The sequence below is a fragment of the Stegostoma tigrinum genome, chromosome 6 (genome assembly GCF_030684315.1).
Source record: "Stegostoma tigrinum isolate sSteTig4 chromosome 6, sSteTig4.hap1, whole genome shotgun sequence".
NCBI classification, from domain to species: Eukaryota; Metazoa; Chordata; class Chondrichthyes; order Orectolobiformes; family Stegostomatidae; genus Stegostoma; species Stegostoma tigrinum.
Window position 1 is genome coordinate 97,408,912 of NC_081359.1, and position 21,354 is coordinate 97,430,265.

The 21,354-nt window shown below is 40.3% G+C and overlaps 1 protein-coding gene across 9 annotated transcripts in view; it reads right to left on the bottom strand.

Annotated features, from left to right (window-relative positions):
- Positions 1 to 21,354, bottom strand: part of herc2 (HECT and RLD domain containing E3 ubiquitin protein ligase 2) — a 218,449-nt gene that overhangs the window by 144,115 nt on the left and 52,980 nt on the right. For all 9 annotated transcript variants that reach the window (XM_059646786.1, XM_048532268.2, XM_048532264.2 and 6 more), the window contains exons 15-23: positions 18,154 to 18,347; positions 16,704 to 16,904; positions 13,813 to 14,041; positions 13,355 to 13,479; positions 10,888 to 11,066; positions 10,027 to 10,211; positions 9,468 to 9,623; positions 4,668 to 4,853; positions 4,104 to 4,274 (exon numbers count right to left, since the gene is read on the bottom strand). In XM_059646786.1, coding sequence (XP_059502769.1) covers positions 4,104 to 4,274; positions 4,668 to 4,853; positions 9,468 to 9,623; positions 10,027 to 10,211; positions 10,888 to 11,066; positions 13,355 to 13,479; positions 13,813 to 14,041; positions 16,704 to 16,904; positions 18,154 to 18,347 — 1,626 coding nt within the window. The remainder of the gene's footprint in view (positions 1 to 4,103; positions 4,275 to 4,667; positions 4,854 to 9,467; positions 9,624 to 10,026; positions 10,212 to 10,887; positions 11,067 to 13,354; positions 13,480 to 13,812; positions 14,042 to 16,703; positions 16,905 to 18,153; positions 18,348 to 21,354) is intronic.

Genomic DNA, 21,354 nt, shown 5'->3' on the forward strand with positions numbered 1-21,354 from the left:
TTGTCTAAACAAAACTGAAGCAATCCCCATGCAGCCAATCAATATCTCAGTCGGGCACAAAAGTAAACTAAAATTTTCTCTTTGCCCTTTGACAACCATAGGAAGCTTTGCAGTGCAAAATACTAGTATATTGCATCCTGGATAAAATTCTTTGTAGATTTCTTATTAATTGTCAATGGTATCAAAAACTGGCACTGTAACCAGGCTTAACCTTTGAACACCACTAACATTGATATAACCAGAAAGTCCGAGTAATGCCCTATAAACTACACTCATTTTGAAAATCTCTACCAATTCTCTACTGAAAATGGCCAAAGACAGACAGGAATCATAATGCAACACTACTTGTAGCTATATGCATAAAATAGGTTGGCTATTAATGGCAAGGACCTAGGCCATGGCCAAGGCCCTAGGAAATGAAGCAGGTCCAAGTGGAGTACATTAGAGTAGGGGAGCATTTGGGGAATAATGATCACAATATTAAGGTTCAATATTAAGATGGAAAATAATAATACAAAAAAAAATGAATATCAGTCTAGGATTAAGATCCCAGACCGGAAAAGGACAGAATTTGGGAGTCTAAAAAGTTGAGCTGGAACAGAATGATTTGAAATGCATTTTGGTAGATAAAACAGTGGATGAGAAATGGAAGGCTTTCAAAAGAGAAAACAATAGGGTGCAAATGGGACCACGCTGTATGACTATGTCTCAAAGCTAGATACATACCCATGAGAAATAAATACAGGTTATTCAAAGCTACAGTACCCTGGGTAACTAAGGATATTTATTAAAAAAAAAACAGAAGAAAAAAGGGAGGCTTACAATGCATACTGGAATAATAGCAGCAATAGAAATCAGGAAGAATATGTCAAACGCACAAGAGGCTGAGACGAGAGTAAGGAAAGCTAAGATGAAACATGTGGAAAGTAAAGCAGGCTGCATTAAAACAAATAGTAAGATGTTCTTTAAACATATTAATAGTAAAAAGTGAAGGATAGAGTGGAGGCAAAAAGGGACAAGCAAGGCAAACACCTCATTGAAGCAAAGAATTATGGCAGAGGTACTAAATGAGTACTTTGCTTCTGTCGTTACCAAATTAGAAAATGGTGACAATGGCCTATTGAAAGTGTGGGTGTTGAATGACTGAGCAGCACAATGATAAATAAAGAAGAGGTGCTAAAAAGGCTGGTAGCACTCCAGGTAAAGAAGTCACCAGGCCTGGATGAATCCTAGATTGCTGAGAGGGGTAAAGCAGCAAATTACAGAGCAGTTGACAAAAACTTTCCAGGCCTCTCTGAAGACAGGATTAGTCCTAGGGGATTGGAGAATTGCAAATGTGACACCAGTGATTAGAAAAGGAGCAAAGGGTAACCCACAAAACACTGGCTAGATGTCAGTAGTGGGAAAACTGATGGAGACTATGATATGGGATAAGGGAAATAAACACTTATTTTTCTCTAAGTTAACACTTGAGAGTAAACATGGCTTTGTCAAGGGCAGATCATGTCTGACAAATTTGACTAAGTTCTTTGACAAGGCAACACACAGAGGAGGATAGCCCTGTGGATGTTGCATATCGTACTTTGAAAGAACATTTGATTTGGTGCCACACGGCAGGTTGGTTAGCAAATTAGAAATGCTTGGGTTGATTGGTTCTTAGCAACATGGATTAGAAGTTGGCTAAAAGATAGCAAACAGAGGGTAGATATAGATGGGCATTTCTCAATTGGAGAGGAGTTGGAAGTTGTGCTCCTCCGTGATCGGTGCTGGGACCCTTGCTTTTTCTGACTTAAGAAAGTATTTGGGTGTTAGGAACAAAATAAGTCTAGTGAATTGTGAGCATGACACTGTGCGACTTTGGAGGGACACTGACATATTGGCAAACGGGCAGACACCTGGCAGCTGAATTTCTGTGCCAAGAAATGTGAAACACTGCATTTTGGTAGAAGAAACACAGAGGGACAATACAGGCTCAATGGTTCAACCTTGAAGAGGTACTGGAGCACAGGGACCTCAAGGTACACGTGAATAATTTTCTGAATGTGGCCAGGCAAGTTGAAAAAGTTGCTAAAAAGTTTCATAGGATTCCTGGGTTTATAAATCAAGACATGGAGAATAAAAGCAAGGGAGTGATGCTCCACCTCTACAAATGAATGGTCAAATCATATTTGGAATATCGTGTTCACTTTTGGGCACCTTATTTAGAGATGAAGGCCTAGCGTGAATGCAAAGGAGATTTACTAGAAGGATACCCAGAATGCGGGATTTTAGTTGAAAGAACGATTATAGAAATTGGACTCATTCTTTGGAGCAAAGATTGAGAGGTGACCTTACTGGCGTGTTCAAAGTTATGAACAATTTTGACAAGGTAAAAGAAGGATATTCTGTTTCCACTCGTTAGTATGTCAGTAACCAGGGATCACAATTTCAAAGACTGTCCGCAAGACAGTTAAGAATGAGAGGAGGAGAAACTGCTCTTCTCAGTTATGATTTAGAACGCGCTGCCGGAGGGACTGATGGAGGTAGATTCCATAGCTGATTTTTTTTTAAAACCTCCTTTCTTTTGAAGTGATGAATTTAGAGACGACAGAGGTAGAGGTGAAGAATAGGACTAACTGTGTTGCTCATTCAGAATTCAGTACAGACATGATTGGTCGAATGGCTTCCTTCTGTATTGTAAATTCTATAACGTGTTACACTGGTGTTTTCAGTTGGGTTGAAGACATGTTAAGGTTTAATGAACAATGTCACACACAACAATTTTGGGGGAATGATCTGCACCTAAGAACATCCTAACTTTTTCACTGCATGGCTTAGGAAGTAGTTATAGTTCAAAGTCAAGGAGAACAGTCAATTTAATGGTTTCAACTGATGAAGTGTTAACAGTTGCGGTCCTACTAAGGACAGATCTCTCAGGACAGATATCCAGTATATGAATGATGGTCTGACTTGAATGGCCACAGTCACAATTGGAGACATTCCTCATGTTTCAGACAAGTGGCCACATCTTCATCAGCCCAACCTCAAGTGACTGAGGCTTGTCAAGAGTCTGGGGCTCCCATAGGTCAGTAACCAGGCAGAGTTAGTGATGTCTGCAGCCAATCAAGTAGAACATCATTAAGAAGGAAGGGCATCTTCAGTTAATGAGAGAGGTATGTTCTAGTGGGATCCATGAGATTTCAAACAGGTCCATGATTGCTTTTCTGTTGAAATTCCATGTCAATGGGAGCCCTGACAGATATTAGCCTTCTTCAAAGGCAATATTTCCCAACAGACATTAAGAGATTCAAACAGTGTAAGCACAGGAAGACACTCAAGCCATGTTGTTCTTGTACTGGTCAGGAAAAATAATCATAACACTATCATATTTGAGTAGCAGCTTTGAACCAGCTTGAGGAATACTACTTCACCATTTATATTGCAGAATGGATCAGATCAGTTTGTTAACATCAATTAGAATCCTAAATTTTGTGTACAAATCAATGTCTAACTTGTCCAGGGGAAACAGCACTTTTTATTCAACGCACACTCCAAAGTTATAGTAAAAGAAATCTACAAAAACCTTAATAACAAGATGTGGAGCTCAATGCATACAGCTAGCCAAGCAGCATCTCAGGAGCAGGAAAGCTGCCGTTTCAGGCCTAGCCCCCTCATCAGAAATGGGGGAGGGGGAAGAGTGTTCTGAAATAAATACGGAGAGAGGGGGAGGCGGAGAGATCCCCAGAGGTTTGTCCAGAAGGTGGAGGGTAACTTCTTCAGGTTAGATATCTTTAGAAGAGGCTTCGCAGTGGGGTTAAAGTTGTATCAGAGATAATAGGAACTGCAGATGCTGCAGAATCCGACCCTGACTGATTTCAATTAAGTTAGGATTCTTTTCAACAGCAAAATATACACTGGGCTTTAAAAACTGTATAGTTAATATTTTTGCAATAGTGGCAGCATTCAAGGTTTGTATTTAAGGGTTTATGTTGGGAGGCATTAGCCAAGAACAGGGAAATGGGGATTGTGGGTTGCAGTATGGCTCAGTTAAGTCAGAGTCAAGTACCATGTCACATTGACTTTAATCAGTGAAATTCCTTTGGAAACATGATAAATAATCTCACCAAGAATGCTGCTCCCGCTCAATGACTGTGTCTGGAAATCTTTGATGTCATACACCTTTGCATCAATTACAGTCCAAAAGCCACCATCTTTATTATGGTTCTCAAGATCAGCTTTTCGAATTAGGGTAACCTCCTCATTGTTCCGTGAGCTCTGATTTGTGAAGAATGCTCCTGCAAAGCCACAATTTTTTTTTTAAAAGAATTAAGCAATCTCGACTATACTTTCAAATTAAATGACAGATTTAAAATTAACTCCAGTTCAAGTTTTCTTTTTTATGCAGTAACAGTCTGTGATAAGACAAGTGACCCATCTCAGCAGGGACCCAGAGCAACTTGCCTTGACTACTTCTCACCATTTCTACATGGTTCAGCAGATCTTTATTCTTCTATTGTCTAGTTTGCTTTGCAACGTCATTGTGTGGTGAAGCTAGATTCACTCAGACAGCACTTGCGTATAAACCTTCAATGATGATATTATGTTTGGTTCTTTTCTGAACCACTTCAAATTGTTTCTAAGGAAAATTTGCAAGTTATTTCTTGCAAACTATCTGTAAATTGACATACCCATTATTCCAGGCCATGCTAAATCATCATTATCATCCCTCTCTTTGCCAGGTGCCAGTTGGTTAAACCTGTCTAAATGTTCTAGCAATCCAGCCAGCAGAGGAATAGCCCCAGCCTCCTGCATCAGTCCAGCATTTTTAGTGAGAAGCAGGACAACACAAACCACCAGTTCAGGAAGCAGGACTCCTACAACAAAACAAAAACAGAACAGAACATTATAACCTCCCAGAACTGTCCTTAGTACGTCACCAACAATTCACTCATCAAAAGAGGAAATTTTGTAATTAGCAAGAAATTACTTCTGTTTAAATGCTGCCCATGTTTAATTTTAAGTTCATTTTTGCCTCACCAACTTCAAAGATTTTTTACAATTAGAAATCAGAGGACAAAATTGAAAATAAAAGAGCAGAAAACAGCACCAAACATCAGATCTTGGGAACGTCAGGCAACATCTCTATTTTTGTTCAGTATAGTTATCAGAAAGTATTTTTGACTGCTCAGTCAGAAATATAAATGTGAATCAATTGACAGTTGACCATGAAAAAAAGTAAACATGTTTGTGAGTGTAAACCCAGCACTGCAAAAAAATACTTAAGTGGAATAATCAGAGAGAATGAGAACTAGTATAATAATCTGGCACCTGAAAACCAGAGATAATAAAGTGTAGAGCTGGATGAACACAGCAGGCCGAGCAGCATCTTAGGGGCACAAATGCTAACATTTCAGGCCTAGATCCTTCATCAGAAATGGGGAAGGGGGAAGAGGGTTCTGAAACAAATAGGGAGAGACGGGAAGCAGATCGAAGATTGATAGAGGAGAATTTAGGTGGAGAGGAGACAGACAAGTTAAAGAGGTGGGGATGGAACCAGTAGAGGTGAGTGTAGGTGGGAAGGCAGGGAGGGGATAGGTCAGTCCGGGGAGAATGGACAGGTCAAGGGGGTGGGATTAAGTTAGTAAGAAGTAAATTGGGGTGCGGCTTGAGGTGGGAGGAGGGGATAGGTGAGAGGAAGAACAGGTTAGGGAGGCAGGGACAAGCTGGGCTGGTTTTGGGATGCAGTAGGGGAGGGAAGATTTTGAAGCTTGTGAAACCTACATTGATACCATTGAAGCAGAACATAGGTTGCTGTTCCTGCAACCTTCAGGTGGCATCGTTGTGGCACTGCAGGAGGCCCAGGATGGACATGTCGTCTGAGGAATGGGAGGGGGAGTTGAAATGGTTCACGACTGGGAGATGCAGTTGTTTATTGCAAACCGAGCGTAGGTGTTCTGCAAAGCAGTCCCCAAGCCTCTGCTTGGTTTCCCCGATGTAGAGGAGGCCACAACGGTTACAGCGGATGCAGTATACCACATTGGCGGATGTGCAGGTGAACATCTGCTTGATGTGGAAAGTCATCTTGGGGCCTGGGGTGGGGGTTAAGGCAGAGGTATGGGGGCAAGTGTAGCACTTCCTGCGATTGCAGGGGAAAGTGCTGGGTGTGGTGGGGTTGGAGGGGATGGTGGAGTGGACAAGGGAGTCATGGAGAGAGTGGTCCCTCCACAAAGCAGACAAGGATGGGGAGGAAAAATGTCTTTGGTGGTGGGGTCGGATTGCAGATAGCAGAAGTGTCGGAGGAAGATGCATTGGATCTGGAGGTTGGTCGGGTGGTACGTGAGGACAAGGGGGATTCTCTTTTGGTAGTTATTGCGGTGAGGGGGCATGAGGGATAAGTTGCGGGAAATGTGGGAGACACAGTCAAGGGCGTTCTCGACCACTGCGGGAGAGAAGTTGCGGCCCTTGAAACAAAAAGAGGACATCTGAGATGTACGGGAGTGGAATGCCTCATCCTGGGAGCAGGTGTGGCAGAGGTGAAAGAATTGGGAATAGGGAATGGCACTTTTGCAGAAAGGTGGGTGGGAGGAGGTGTATTCTAGGTAGCTGTGGGAGTCGGTGGGCTTGAAATGGATATCGGTTTCTAGGTGGTTGCCCGAGATGGAGACAGAGAGGTCCAGGAAGGTGAGGGATGTGTTGGAGATGGTCCAGGTGAACTTGGAGGTTGGTGTGGAAGATGTCGGTGAAGTGGATGAACTGCTCGAGCTCCTCCTGGGAGCACGAGGCGGCGCTAATACAGTCATCAACGTAAAGGAGGAAGAGGTGGGGTTTGGGAGTCAGTGTAGATACGGAAAAGGGATTGTTCCACCTAACCTACAAAGAGGCAGCCATAGTTTGGGCCCATGCAGATGCCCATGATACCCCCTTTGTCTGTGGGAAGTGGGGGGAATCAAAAGAGAAGTTGTTGAGGGTGAAGTTGAGTTCTCTCTGATACCTGAAAACCTGAATGGCTTAAAAAGACATTTATTTGAATATGCAAGACCAAACTGAGAAAATACTGACAATCAATACAATTAGTAGCATGGTACAAATCTCTTGGGCATGGGTTTTTTATTCACTTTGCTGCTTTGTCTAATTGCAAAAAATATAGTTCAGGATACAGGTTTTTGCATCAATTTATTGAAAAAGGTGTTGAACCAAACTACATAAGTATGAAATAGATGATGAGAAGATAAGTGGAATACTTGTAAGTATTTATTTTATATTTCCATTAAATTGTAGATTGGTTAATGCAGAGGAGACCAGTGTGTCACGTCCACATCAGCTCTCTTCAAAAGAAACTCTCTTGATACTCTCATTCCCTGTTCTGACAGCACAGCTCTGCACCTCTCTCCAAGCAAGTATCCAATTCTTTTTTGAAAGCCCTGGTAAGTATGTGCCTCACCACATTCTCAGGTAGTGTTTTTCCACTTGGTGCAAAAATATTTTGTCATTCTGCTGCTGGTTCTTTTGTAAATCACCTTATTTAGATGCCCATTCACCAACAGGAACGCATTCGGCCAGAATTTCCATGGAGTCAGGAGTATTCCAGACACCCTTAAAACCAGCAAGGTGGGGCCCAGCTACAGAAGTCCCATCCCCATTCCCAACAGTTCACATTTTCATCAGCTGGGGAAAGGCGCCAGAACTTGGAGTGTATATTAGGGAAAGCTCTCTCATCTGGACTATTTGTAGATCTGACTGTCATTCCAGAAATAGCCTCAACAAGCAGTATTCTCTCAGGCTTCATGGTGGAAACAAATGCTTGAGAAGACTGGTAGAAGGTAGAACTGTCCAACTCTAATAACATGTTTGACATCCTTTCAAATACGTAATCCCCTACATCAACATTGTACTCCTAGTCTTAGGTTTAAATGTCAGGGGAAGGATTTAAAAAAGGGCTTGAGGGGTAACTTTTTATTTTAAACAGAGGGTGCTGCATGCATGGAACGAGCTGTCAGAGGTGGAAGGGATGGGTACAATTAGATTAGGTTAGATTCCCTACAGTGTGGAAACAGGCCCTTTGGCCCAACAAATCCACACCGCCCCTTGAAGCATCCCACCCAGACCCATCCCCTATAACCCACATATCCCTGAACACTACAGGCAATTTAGCATGGCCGATCCGCCTAGCCTGCACCTAGACTGTGGGAGGAAACCGGAGCACCCGGAGGAAACCCACGCAGACATGGGAGAATGTGCAAACTCCACACAGACTGGAATCGAACCTGGGTCGCTGGCGCTGTGAGGCTGCAGTGCTAACCACGAGCCACCATGCTGCCCTCATTTAAAACGCATTTGGATAGGTTTATGAATAGGAAGGGTATGAGGGTATCGTCCAAATGCTGGCTAATGGGACTAGGGCAGTTTACCATGTCTGGTTGGCGCAAATGAGTTGTCCAAAGGATCTGTTTCCATGCTGAGAGACTGTGGCACTTAATCGTATGTACAGAATGCATCAATGTATCAAAAAGGGTTTTATCATTAAGTGTTTTTTCTCATGTAGTGAAGATACAAAGAGAACCTCAGTTTATTTTTCTCAGTGTATCTCCCAAGGTCTACACATGATAGCACAGTAGGTGAAACAAAACAAAACTGCTGTCCACACTGGATGTTAGTATCAATCCCTGCAGTCCTAATACAAAGATGTCAAGGTGGGCCACTTTCTTTTGGAGGACTGATTGATACAATTGTATCTTTTAAGTCCATTTCACATATACATACAGACCCACAAAGGACAACAGATTTCATTCCATCAAGGACATGGCGGTGAGGAATCAGTTGAGCTTTTACAAAAAATACAACAGCTTCAATCATCACTGGCAGTGACAATTGAGACACAGTAACTGATGACTAACACAGGAGCCAGACTGTCTGAAGGGGGCACTAACAGAAGAAAGGAGAAACAAAAAGCTCAGCTGGCAGGATTGAGGACAAAGGTCAACAAGAGAACAGAGATCAATAAACCTTGCACCTTTTCAGCCCAATGTCTTCATTAGCAGCAAATGCACAGAGACCGAAGTGGGGTTACTGAGCCATGCTATCATGTCACAACCCAACACCTTTTATTCAGAAGGATGCCAAGGTATTTATACTAATATCAGTGTTCTACTTCCAGTTTTTTTTAAACATTGTAAGATTTGAACTCTCATTCTTTGAGTTTTCTGCATAAATCACAGAATTACTGACTTGTAACACTACCTGCGCCTGGGTCAGAAGTAGGGTCACTATCACTGCACCACATGAACATCATGTTAGTTTGTTAGATTATTTTTTGTTCAAGAATTATATGACTGATACTGTAAATCAAGAAAAATGCTGGAAAATCCAACAGATTATGGAGAAACTATACATAAAAGACAAAACTGTAACAATTGTATTTTTCAGAAGAATGGAGAAAACACATCCAAAACACATCTTTTCCAAAAACTGCATCACTATAGAAGTGTTACCTGTTAAATCTCCTTCAAGAATACGAGACACCTCTGCAAAATGTCTGTAACTGGTTGAAGCAATGGTGGTTGCCACCGGCAAAATGTCCCCTATGTGTGTACACAGGAGGGCAATATACTTTTTAAGCAATGAACCTACTCCCAAAAGCTCAGGACCTGCAAAAATACAGAATGATAGTTACTACTTAGGCTAGTCACTGTCCAAGAATAACTACAAAAACTGGAAAAAGAAAAACACTCTTGCAAAAAGAAAGCATGAAATTTACCAATTTCAAAAGTATTGAACAAAATTAAAATATTTCATAATTTGAAGTAATTTCTATCATTTGTAACTATTCAACTGTGTAACAGAATTCTGTAATGTTCTCCGTGGTCCAACAGCAGAGTTGAGAAAAATACCATCACCTTCTTCAAACTAAATTAGACTTGAATCATTGCAGCTTTAATGCAGATCCAACACCAACTCAAAGGTAATTTTCAATAAAGATAACGAGGTTTGCATCATATTAGTTGCTTATTAGCTGAACTAAGAAGAAAAGTTTATTAGAAATTCACTCACTGTATCCATTGGTCTCATAACTGAAATTTACACCAGGATAAAGTTTGCTGATTAGCAGACGCTGAAATCGCAGCAACAAATCCAAAGAAGCTGACCTCTCCTGATTGAAGTGCTCATGGTCCAAAGAAGAAGAAATATGCCGTGTGACATCTTTCAATTTAGCAATGCTTTGTGATGCAATGTTTCTTTAAAAAATAAAAGATAAACAGTTGCATGTTTACTTTCTACAATGCTGACTGCTGGCTGGAAGCTAGATGTCTTCTATCATCTTACCAATAGTCACCATTCCCTCACAGGGTAGGGATTCACACAAAACATCACAGCTAAGCCCAATCCTTAATGCATTTGATAAACCTGTGAGATGCATTTAATATGGACAATTACACAATCTTACATTAATGTCTGATTCCTATCCAAGTGGGACCTCTTTAACCTGGCTCCATTCTGATCTATTTAACTCTGGCCAAACACTTAAAATGGCTATACTTCCTGCTTCTGCACTACTATAGTGTCCCCCAAGGTTTTATCCTTGAAACACTACTGTTTCTGATCTATATGCTGTCACTCAGCATCATCTGAAAGCAGTGGTAGGTTTCACATGAATCCAGATAGCGTCCAGCTCGCTCTCATTTCGACTTCTATCAAATCCCTGCACAAGACCTGTCCATCTATCACCACTCTGCTACCTGGCCAACATTGGCTCCAGATCAAGTAAAATCTCAATTTAAGAATCCGCAATATATTTTCAAATTAGAAGTAAAGGAATATGATCCAAGCTCATATTTCATATTTCAGCTTACATAGGTCTCTACAAAAGTCACAGCAAAATAGGGAAATAATGAAACAGAATTTTACCAGTACCTTAATAACTGCTGTACAAGTTGAACAAGCGGTAAGCTCTGTTTCCCAGAAGACTCATATATGCCAGTATTAATAAGATCCTTATCCAGTGGTGTTCTGCTCCGATGGAGTGTTGAAGCATTCGCTTCTTGTTCATCTATCTCCTTCTCTTTTTGGGCTTCCTTCTTTGCTTCTATGTCCTAAAGCAAAAAATTATTCGGAAAAACACAGGCGTTGCCAATTTAATGCTCACTGTCAATCATCCACAGAAACCCATCTGCTTGAATGTGTCAGTCAATTTACCACAATACCGAATATCTAAAACAAGAATATAACGTTGGAAATCGTCAGCAGATTGGAAAGCATTTGTAGAGCAAGAAACAAAGTTAACATTTCAGGTCTGGGTTGTCAACCTGAAATGTTAACTTTGTTTCTCTCGCTTCCAACAATGCCAGACTGTTGTTTCTATTCGAATTTGCAGTACACTTGATATTTTCATAGAATTAAGTACAGAAGAGGCTCTTCAGCCAATTGAGTCTGCACCGAAACAAGCTAATTCTACACTAGTCCCACTTTCCAGCATTTACCCCCTTGCCTTAAATATTCCAACATTTCATGTGCTGATTCAAAAAAATTTTTTTAAAGGCTGTGAGGTTTCACATCACAATCTTCAAATCTCTTGTAAACCTCCTGCCTTTCACCTTAAAACTATGACGCCTTGTTATTCACACTTCCACTGGGTTGAGCAGCTGCGTTCTACTCGCTGTGTACATTCTCAATCTTTTATCCCTTTTATATGGTGAGAGGAAAATATATAAATACATTACATTAGAAAGTGTTCCCAATTCCAACCTCTCATCTGCACTTCCTTCACACAACACTCTCAATTACTCCATAGACTTCAATGAAACCCCAGGCCCCAAAACTCATCAAGGCTAACCATTACACAGTAGCTATGTAGAGATACCTTTTGGCTGCTCCGCTATCTCCAACGCAGACTGCAAAATCCTTCCACCTACCGAGCTCCCAAAAAGAACATTCATGTTTCTTCACAAAATTACTCCAGGCATGGTTTGTCTAAACTTTGCGCAATGGTAGCAAGACAATTAGGGCCAAAATACCATTTACCTTCTCAATTGCTTATCGCACCTACATGTTAACTGTTTTTCGTGTATACGGGCACCAAAATCTCTCTAAACATTCATGTTTCTCAGTCTCTCACCATTTAAAAATTATTCTGCTTTTCTGCCAAAATGAATAATATCACGTTTCTCCACACTATATGTCATCTACAACCTTCTAGCTCATTCGTTTGACCTCTTTATATCCCTTCACACCTTCCTCACAACTTACTTTCTAACCAAACCTTCATCACTAACAGATTCTTAAGTCAGAAAAAAAACGGTTAAAGGCTGAGGCACCAGCACTATATCTTACAGCACTTAGTAACAGCCGGACAGTACTGGAAAAGAACACTCCTTCCCGTTAAAATATTGTGAAAAATCATTTGCTGCAGCAAATTTAAACAGGCTTACTTGAGAAACAGCATCATGAGGTGTAGGTGGAAGAAGAATCGCATTGAAGTAAGAGACAACGTAAAGTGAGATAAGTAAACTGACTGATGTCTAAAGACAAGTTGAAGCAGGAGGTATGGGCTCACAACAAAAGTGATCCTAAACAAACCACTGAACTTCTTTAGATCATACATGCTACGGAGTAAAATTAAGCCATGATTAAAAATGTCACTTACTAATTGTACTCAAACAAAAACAGAAGTTGCTGAAAAGCTGAGCACATATGAAGAATCTGTGAAGAAAAAAATTCAGTTAACCTTTCGGGTGCAGTGGCACTTCCATTCTGAGGAAGGGTCACCGGACCCCAAACGTTAACTCTTGATTTTTTTTCCCCCCCACAGATGATGCCAGACCTGCTGAGCTTTTTTAGCAACTTCTGTTTTTGTTCACTAATTCTAGTGTTTGGTTGTGTTAATTCATCTTTTAATCAGTTCCACAACAAGTTTCAAATTGAAAAACAAAAGAAAAAGGTCTTGCCCCATAGAAATGCATTAATGGATGTTGACCTTGCCGGCAAGGTCAACATCCACTGTCCAGCCCAACTGGTGAATTGTCTGTCTGAATACAACTGCCGGTCCATTTCAGGGGAGCGCTCCTAAGAGTCAGCCACATTGCTGTGGATATGGAGTCACATAAGCAATACGGCAGATATCATCCTTAACGGGGCATTTACGCACTATAGGGGTTTTCTCATAGTCATGGTCACCACTATTGATAATAGATTTACTTAATTGCTTGTGTTCAAATTCCACCAGATTACTATTTGAACTCTTGCCTCCTTTAAAGAGTCAATGGGGTCTACGAATTTCTAGTTTAGTAACAAACTCTCAATGCAAACATACTACCCTAGATCAGAAAATAATTGAAAATATTACTGAATACTGAAATACACTGTCTGAAAAGTTCACTTTTACCTGGATTTCAGCTGTAATTGCAGCATTCAGTGCCGACTCTAAACCCCCATCTGCCATCAAACTGCTCACTAACAGGTCAATCATAAATCGACGGCCTGGACTTACATTCATTTCATTCCCTGAAACTTAATGATCAATAAAATAAAATTAATGCTGAATATGCACAACACGGCTACATTTTTACATCTTTGCACAGTGGACTTAGTGGCGGCTAGATACTGGTCTTTCATGCACGGAAACTGAGTTAGACTAAAAGAATAAATCTCACCAAAGTTTGGTACTAATTAGAAACATCCTCAGGTAGGGCATATGGTGCTTATCGAATTTGGAGTTAAAGTACCAGTTAAAAGTTAAATAAGTGAGGGTTTCACTCTTCTCAAAGACCTACTTCTTTGGAACAAGTCTGTTTCCCCTTTCCATGACCAACACAAGTCAGGAAAAAAAATTCCCAGCCTTACCTGCATTAGGTAGCAAAGCTGAAAGGGCTCTGGCTCTTTCCTCTGCTGTGGGGAGCAACACAGACCATCCACTTTGCAACACAGCCTGTGCTGATGATTGAACCGTATTGAGAACTCCAGCATTGCTGGCAAGAGTCACCACAGTCTGCTTCAAGCTATTCAATAGAACACCGCCTATGCCTAAACCAAGACATTCTGGGTCAACCTGATGGCTAATAGCAGCGTGAAGCTAGAATAGAAAAGAGAAAGAAATAACATATTTGGACTTGTTCATACAAATTGAAATTACTGAAGAGAAAGACATGTTGATATAGGGTTATGTATTGCACTAACCAGGACAAGTGCAAGAACACCAAATTTCAAAGCTTCATGACAATACTACAAGAGAAAACGGTGCTAACTGATTGGAAAGCAGCATCTGCTCACTGTCTATATCAGTGGTATTTGCCATTGAAACAATACTGCTATCAATTCAAAAAGATGCTCTGCTGGCAATATAATTAAGGAAATGTACCAATGTACATGTATGAATTTCATTGCCAGTGCTATATCAGCTACATTAGCTGTATAGCACATGGGTGAATGAATCAAACATGTTTCTTCAGTTCTTTGTTTTCAGCAGAGGACTAACACTCAACCATCATCTGATGTGATTCTTTGATTAGGCAGCACTGCTCAACAATCTTTGGTGCACTAATAGTTACACTGACAGCCATTTTAAAGCTAAGTAGTTGAGCTCAAAACATGGCTCATTTACTAGTGAGTTTTGAGTAGATTTGTAGCTCAGGTTGAGGTTCTGGATGTAAGTTTGCTCGCTGAGCTGGGAGGTTCGTTTTCAGACGTTTCGTCACCATTCTAGGTAACATCATCAGTGAGCCTCCGACGAAGCGCTGGTGTTATGTCCCGCTTTCTATTTATCTGTTTAGGTTTCCTTGGGTTGGTGATGTCATTTCCTGCATTTCAGACCATTCTGATGGGGATGTGTGTGTGGAGGAATTGCATATCTACAGTAATTAGGCAGCAGTTAGGGCCAGATAAACTGGAATTGTTGAAGTGACAAAAAGAGTCAGAAGAGTCACAAATGTGGATGGAAAGAATCTGGTCAAGAGCAACAAATATAGTCAAGTATTAAGAAATAAGCTCAATGGGACAGGAAAAGGTTGATTCTTTGGGTACATCAGGACAGTTTTGGTTTGGATTTTGGGAAGAATGTAGACATGGCTGTATGCAGTTGGGGAGGCCTATAACATGGAAAACTGAAGAGAGGGAGGATCTTCAGAGGAAATGAAATCATGGTCAGTCCTCAAAATAAACGTTTTAATGCTCCGCAGTGTGATCATAGACCGGGGAGTTTCTGAGAACTGGCACTAAGCCTCGACAAGACTGAGGCTGGGATGCCAGGTAACAACAGCACCACCCTTCTTGGCAATTTTGATTTACAAAAGTCAGGGTTTGACTTGAGAGGAGAGTACAGGAAGTTCAGAGAGAGACGGATCAAACTGGTTGATGGAACTAGAAAAATCCAGGCAACTAATGTTACACCAACAGTTGCCAAAATAAACATATCAGAGGAAGGAGTCCAAATAGACAGGAAGAGCCAGAGATGGATGAGTGTCCATTGACCAGAAGGCTGCTCCTGCCTCTACAGATCCAGCTCCAAACGGTCAGTCTGAGACCTCTGTCTGTCTTCCACAAACTTAGGCTCAAATAGTCCACATCCACCACCACCACCTAGCTGAGCTTGTGCTCTCATTTACCACTTCGTCTTTTATCTCACTTTCCCACTTCAGACGTGTTGGCTTGAGTATCCACATGAGCCTGAGATAAGCTCACCATTGCAGAGGTGTAGAACATAGAACACAGAACATAGAAAAGTACAGCACAGTACAGGCCCTTTGGCCCACAATGTTGTGCCATGGATTGATCCTAATCCAAAAATAAAATAACCTAACCCACATTCCCCTCAATTCACTGCTGTCCATGTGCATGTCCAGCAGTCGCTTAAATGTCACCAATGACTCTGCTTCCACAACTACCACTGGCAAATATGTGGAACATTCTTTGAGTCAGTCCTACTCAAGACCCTCCCAGAACTTTTGTCAGTACATACATGACCATGTCAGTGCCACTACTTGCTCTCATCTGGAACTGGACAATTGCGTGAATCTTGTCTCCAATTTTCATCCTTCTCTCACTTCACCTAGTGCAACTCTGACTCTTCCCTTTTCTTATAGAGCCATAGAGTTAGACAACACAAAGAGAACTTTCAGTCTAACTCATCCATGCCCTCCAAATATCCTAAACTGATCTAGTCCACTTGTTGGCAATTGGCCCGTATCTCTCTGAATCCTTCCTATTCATGTCCCCATCCTGCTCAACTTCTGTTTCCATTTCTAAGAATAATCTGTCTACCAAGGCTTTTCTACCTACCAATTCCCACTGCTACCTATCCTCACACCCTGCTTCCTGTAAAGATGCCATTCCGTTCTCCTAATTTCTCACATCGAATCCAACAATGTTAACTTTCACAATAGCGCTTCTGACTTTCTCGCTCAAGAGAGTCTAACCCATTTCCCGCACTTCTATCCTCAGCCTTTCTTGATGTTGCCAGACCTGATTTTGTCCAGCACTTTATTAAAATCAGAAATCTTATCTTGCAATTCTGTGTCAGTTACTGGGAAACTCATCCAATTTTAAAACAAAAGTTCTTTGCCTCCGAGTGGATTGTAACAGAAACAAAAAAAAAAATCACATTTTGTGATTGAATTCAACTAGCCTTTTTTTTAAGTAGGATAACCTTAGTCTGAATGGGCTACCTTTATTATTAATAAAATGTTAAACTGGTGAACTGAAACACACAACTCTTAATTTAGGTACAGGCATCTCATTACCTGAAGTCTCAGTAGGTTGAGTGTTGCAACGGCCATACATTCTTTTTCCTGAGGTGGAGGCCAGTCTGAAGTGCCATCCATTCCTTCACATACTTGCCGCAACAGCAAATCCAGTTGCTCAAATGTCATCTGGCAAACATCCACAACAAAGGGTACGCGAAGGCCAATTGACCATTCTGAACACGAAGACCAAGCAAAGCTCTAAAGTAACAGAAAATAATTTTATACTCGATGCCAAATTGCACTTCTGTAATGCGATCAGTTTTAGTTTGTGTGTCATTAATTACTGCAACTCAAAACCTAAATAACCCTTGGCTATTTTACCGAGTGCGAATGAACTAAATAACCAGGAAGGTATCAGGTTTCATTACCAATAAAACAAAAGCCACAAATAGGGACAAGATCCATCAGCTGGAGAATACCAAATCATATGATGATATGCATATCAGCCAAGGGCGTAACAGGCTCAGGCATAATGCTCTCAATAGGCAAGTAACATACTAAAATTCATCAAGAAATCATGATACAAAAATGCTCACCACTCAGTCAAATTCCAAGAAATGCAACCCATCTCTCACGTAACTCAACAAAGCTCAAAACCTTAAAAAGAAAACAACGGGCAAAAGGCGGCAAAGAACTCAGTTCAATGATTTTTACTCCATTTCGAAGAACAATTTTAACAAAATATCCTCATCATAAACATACATAAAAACCCCATTAAAACCAAATCAAAAAAATGCAGGGTTTTGTTTTAACAGAAGCATCAGAAGCCTCTTCAGAAAGGGTCCCGACCCAAAACTCCTATTCGTCTGATGCTGCTTGACCTGCTGTGTTCCTCCAGCATCTGTAGTTCTTACTATCTCAATTTCAAACTTGACAGGTTTGAGATTGCCATTTCCTATCATAGGCCACAGGCTTGAGTTAATTTTGAATAAAAAAGCGCATGAATGGACTAGGTTTAACTACATGTGGCACAGGTTGCATTCCAAGTCTGGAAGTAAGCATGAAAAATTGCTTAAAGATTTCAGAAAGAAATGGATAGATAAATAGATTCATAAATAAATAAGCGTGGCCAAATTGGATATTTTGTTTTTTGGGAACAAATTACACAATGGCCCTCTACTTTTCCAATTCTCTCAAGATGCGTAATCTGCAACTATATTAAGTACATTCAAGAAGAATTAGGGAAAACTGTCCTAATTCATCTCCTGAAAATATCCCCACCATGACCATGACGAAAGAAACCATAACGATATACTACATCCAGACATAATTCTATTAAGTTCACTGATAGATCTTGTTACTCTCAGTTCAAGTAAATATGGCATTAAAATGTCACGCTTTCACCACTACAGAAATCCAACTGTAAACAAGAAACAGGATGTAATTATGGAACATATTAACCAAGGACAGAGACAGATATACCTTTGAAATACAAATATCGTTTTACCTGAGCTGCCCCACAAGCAATGCCAACAATGTGCTTAGTATCAAGGCCTGGCAGTGCAGCTGGCTCTGGTTTTGTTATCCTCAGAGTATCAAAGTGTTGACACTGATCATTGCTGCCCCAACTATGAACTTCACCATCTTCAGTCAGTACCATGCAGTGTGTGGATCCAACAGCAACATCTATTACTTTTTTACCTGTAATTAAACAAAATAATCCAAAAAAACAATTTTTTTGCATTTGAACAAGACCTACACCAAATATGTAAATGTAAGTTTGTGTACATGAATATATGCACATCCAAATGGAGTTGGATTAAACACCCTAAAGCCCCATCCAACTTTTCTTTAGTGTCTAATAAGACTCCAAAAGATATTAGGAAAGGGACAAAAGTGAATTTATGCTAAAAACTGCCTCTGCTTTTGCAAATCAAGAATGTACATTTTCCTATATATAATTCAAATAGAAATGTGTCAATCATAAACTGGCATCTGACTAAAAGTTAACAGATTTTTTTTTGGATAGGCTCTGTACCCAGCTGCAACTGAATCGCAAAAATCAGACAATGCCAGATGTTTTGCTTCTCTCTTGCAATGCTGTTCAAGATGAAAACTAAGCAGATACTATTGTTAAACAAGTGTTCCAGATTGAAACAACTCAATGTTTACAGTATAGACAAAAAATCTATACCAGAGGAATTTTACAAACATTGTTGCCATAATTGGGAAAGTAAATCTGAGGTTTGCACGCCTTATTATATCCAGACAATTTTGCTTTGCCTGAGTAAGGTCTAAAGTTAATAGCATGGAGACCCAAAACCAAACAAATTAAAAAGGATCCAGTATCTGTAACAAAAGGGAAACAATGTATACTATTTGTGGTGAATCTAACTTAGCTAACTCCCACATTGCAAGAATCAGGGAAACATTTAGTTGCAACAAAGTTAGGATTTTTGTTATAGAAAACAGACTGAAAAAGGAAATCACTATATCCCAAAGCACTTCCTGGCCAATTAAATACTTTTAAGATAGTTGCTTACATAATCAATAACTATGGTTGCCAAACTGCACACTGCAATGCCTCCTACACGAGCAAAACAAAAAGACTGGATATTTACTTATTATCGGTTGAGGGTAGCGTATTGACAACACCATAGGACAATGTCCATGTTCTTTGAATGGTGCCATAGGATCACTTAAATCCAAATCTTCCCTCTCAATTGAATGTAAGATGATCTTCTTAACATCCCTGGCTTTTCCCTCCATCCACCCCAAATATGTGAATCATGAACTTAAACTAAACTCAACAAACTCTATGTAATGTTGCAAAATGGACAATTGTTTTCTCGATTAAACAATTTCCATGAAACTCAAACATAGAAAATAGCAGAAGTAGGCCATTTGGCCCTTCGAGCCAGTTTGCATCTCATACCATCACAGTTTCCTTGATTCAGATTCAGGATCCTCGTCTCAGAAGCTTAGTACTCATCATCTTACACGAAGAATTATATGCCATTGTAGTCATTCCGCTCCAAGGGGCCTCCCACAGCTAGATTGTCAATTATTTCTTATGAACAATTGCTTGCAATGTTTCTGGGATTCTGCTGACTTATAACTAGCAAATTTTCAAAACTGAATATTTAGACCCTGCCAAATCACAGATCAGAGGGAGTTCACTGAAACAACAGGTTCTTCAATTAGTGATAAAACAGCCTGATATGTTTCCCTCATCCAATGCACTCAAATTCCGATGGGAACAACTGAACAGCAATCAGATAAAACAATGCAGATCATGGTGTGAACCTGGATTGTTCACGTTCAATTACTCAACAATTTGACCACTTTTGCCATCAGGAACCCAATATATTTTCAAAGATTGAGAAGGTTCGGAGAAACAACCGCAACTTGTATTTAAGGGCATCAACCATCCATGATACTTCATGAGTGTGTTATTAAACAAACTAACATGAAAGGAAATATAAGACCAAGTGTCAAATACCTTACTGGAGTGTTTAAAGAGGAGAGAGGAGAAAGAGAGGGCTTGAGATGCAAAACTCCAGAAAGTAGGGCCCTGACTGCTTAGGTTTCTAATACTAACTTTTAAAAAGGGATCACACAAGGAGACTAAATTGGAGGAGGACAGGGTATGAATTAGGAGTAGGAAGAGCCCATTTGTCCCCTTGAACCTGTCCTCCAATTCATCAAAGTAGGGACTGTTCTTGCCAGACAATAAGGCCAGGAGACCCGATTGAGGTTTTCAAATTTGAGCGCGAGCTGGAGCAAGTAGATAGGATGAAACTGCTTTCACTTGCAAAAGTAGTAAGTGTGTGTGCATGGATTTAAAATGATGCAGAAACAAAACTTCTTTGTTGAGGAGAGAAAAAAAGCTTGTTCACACAAAATTATTAGGGTATGGTGTGCACTGCCTGGAAGTGTAATGTAAGCAAATTTGTTTCAGGCATTCAAGAGAGAATTAGATGTTAATTTGGGTAAATTTGGTGTGCAGGGATATGGGAAAAAGGTAGGAGATTGGCATTAGATTAAACAGCTAGACTGGATACTAGAAATGATGAAGGCATAATGGATCGAATGGTCTCCTTTTGCACTATAATAATTGCGATTCAATAAGGTCATATTGATCCAAGTGCAGCCTCAGCTCCACACTCCTATCTATCTCAATATCATTCAAAGCCCTTGGTAGTCAAGAATTTGTCTCCTTCAGCCTTAAAAATATTAATTGACTCAGCCTCCACCACTCTTTGGCTCAGACTCACGATACTCTAAGACAAAACGTTTTACCTAATATTCATCTTAAATGGAAGGCTGTCTTGCTTTGAACTATGTCCCTCAGTTCTAGTTTTGCATATACCCTAAAAGGGAAACTTTCTTTCAAAATCTACCTCAAGTCCCTCAGGACCTTCTACATTTCAATAAGATCATCTTTCATTCTACTGAACTCCAATGGGTTCAGGCCCAGCCTTTCCTCACCAGAAAAAACCCAAAGCCCAGGAATCAGTCAAGTTAATCTTCTGAACTGCTTCTTTCTCAAATATGGATACTAAAAAACTGTATGCAGTACTCTAGACATGGTCTCAGCAATACTTTATACAGTTGTCGAGAACCTATATTTTTACATTCCATTCCCCTTGCAATAAATAATAATATACATTTTGCCATATGGGACAGTGGCTAGCAGTGTTGCCTC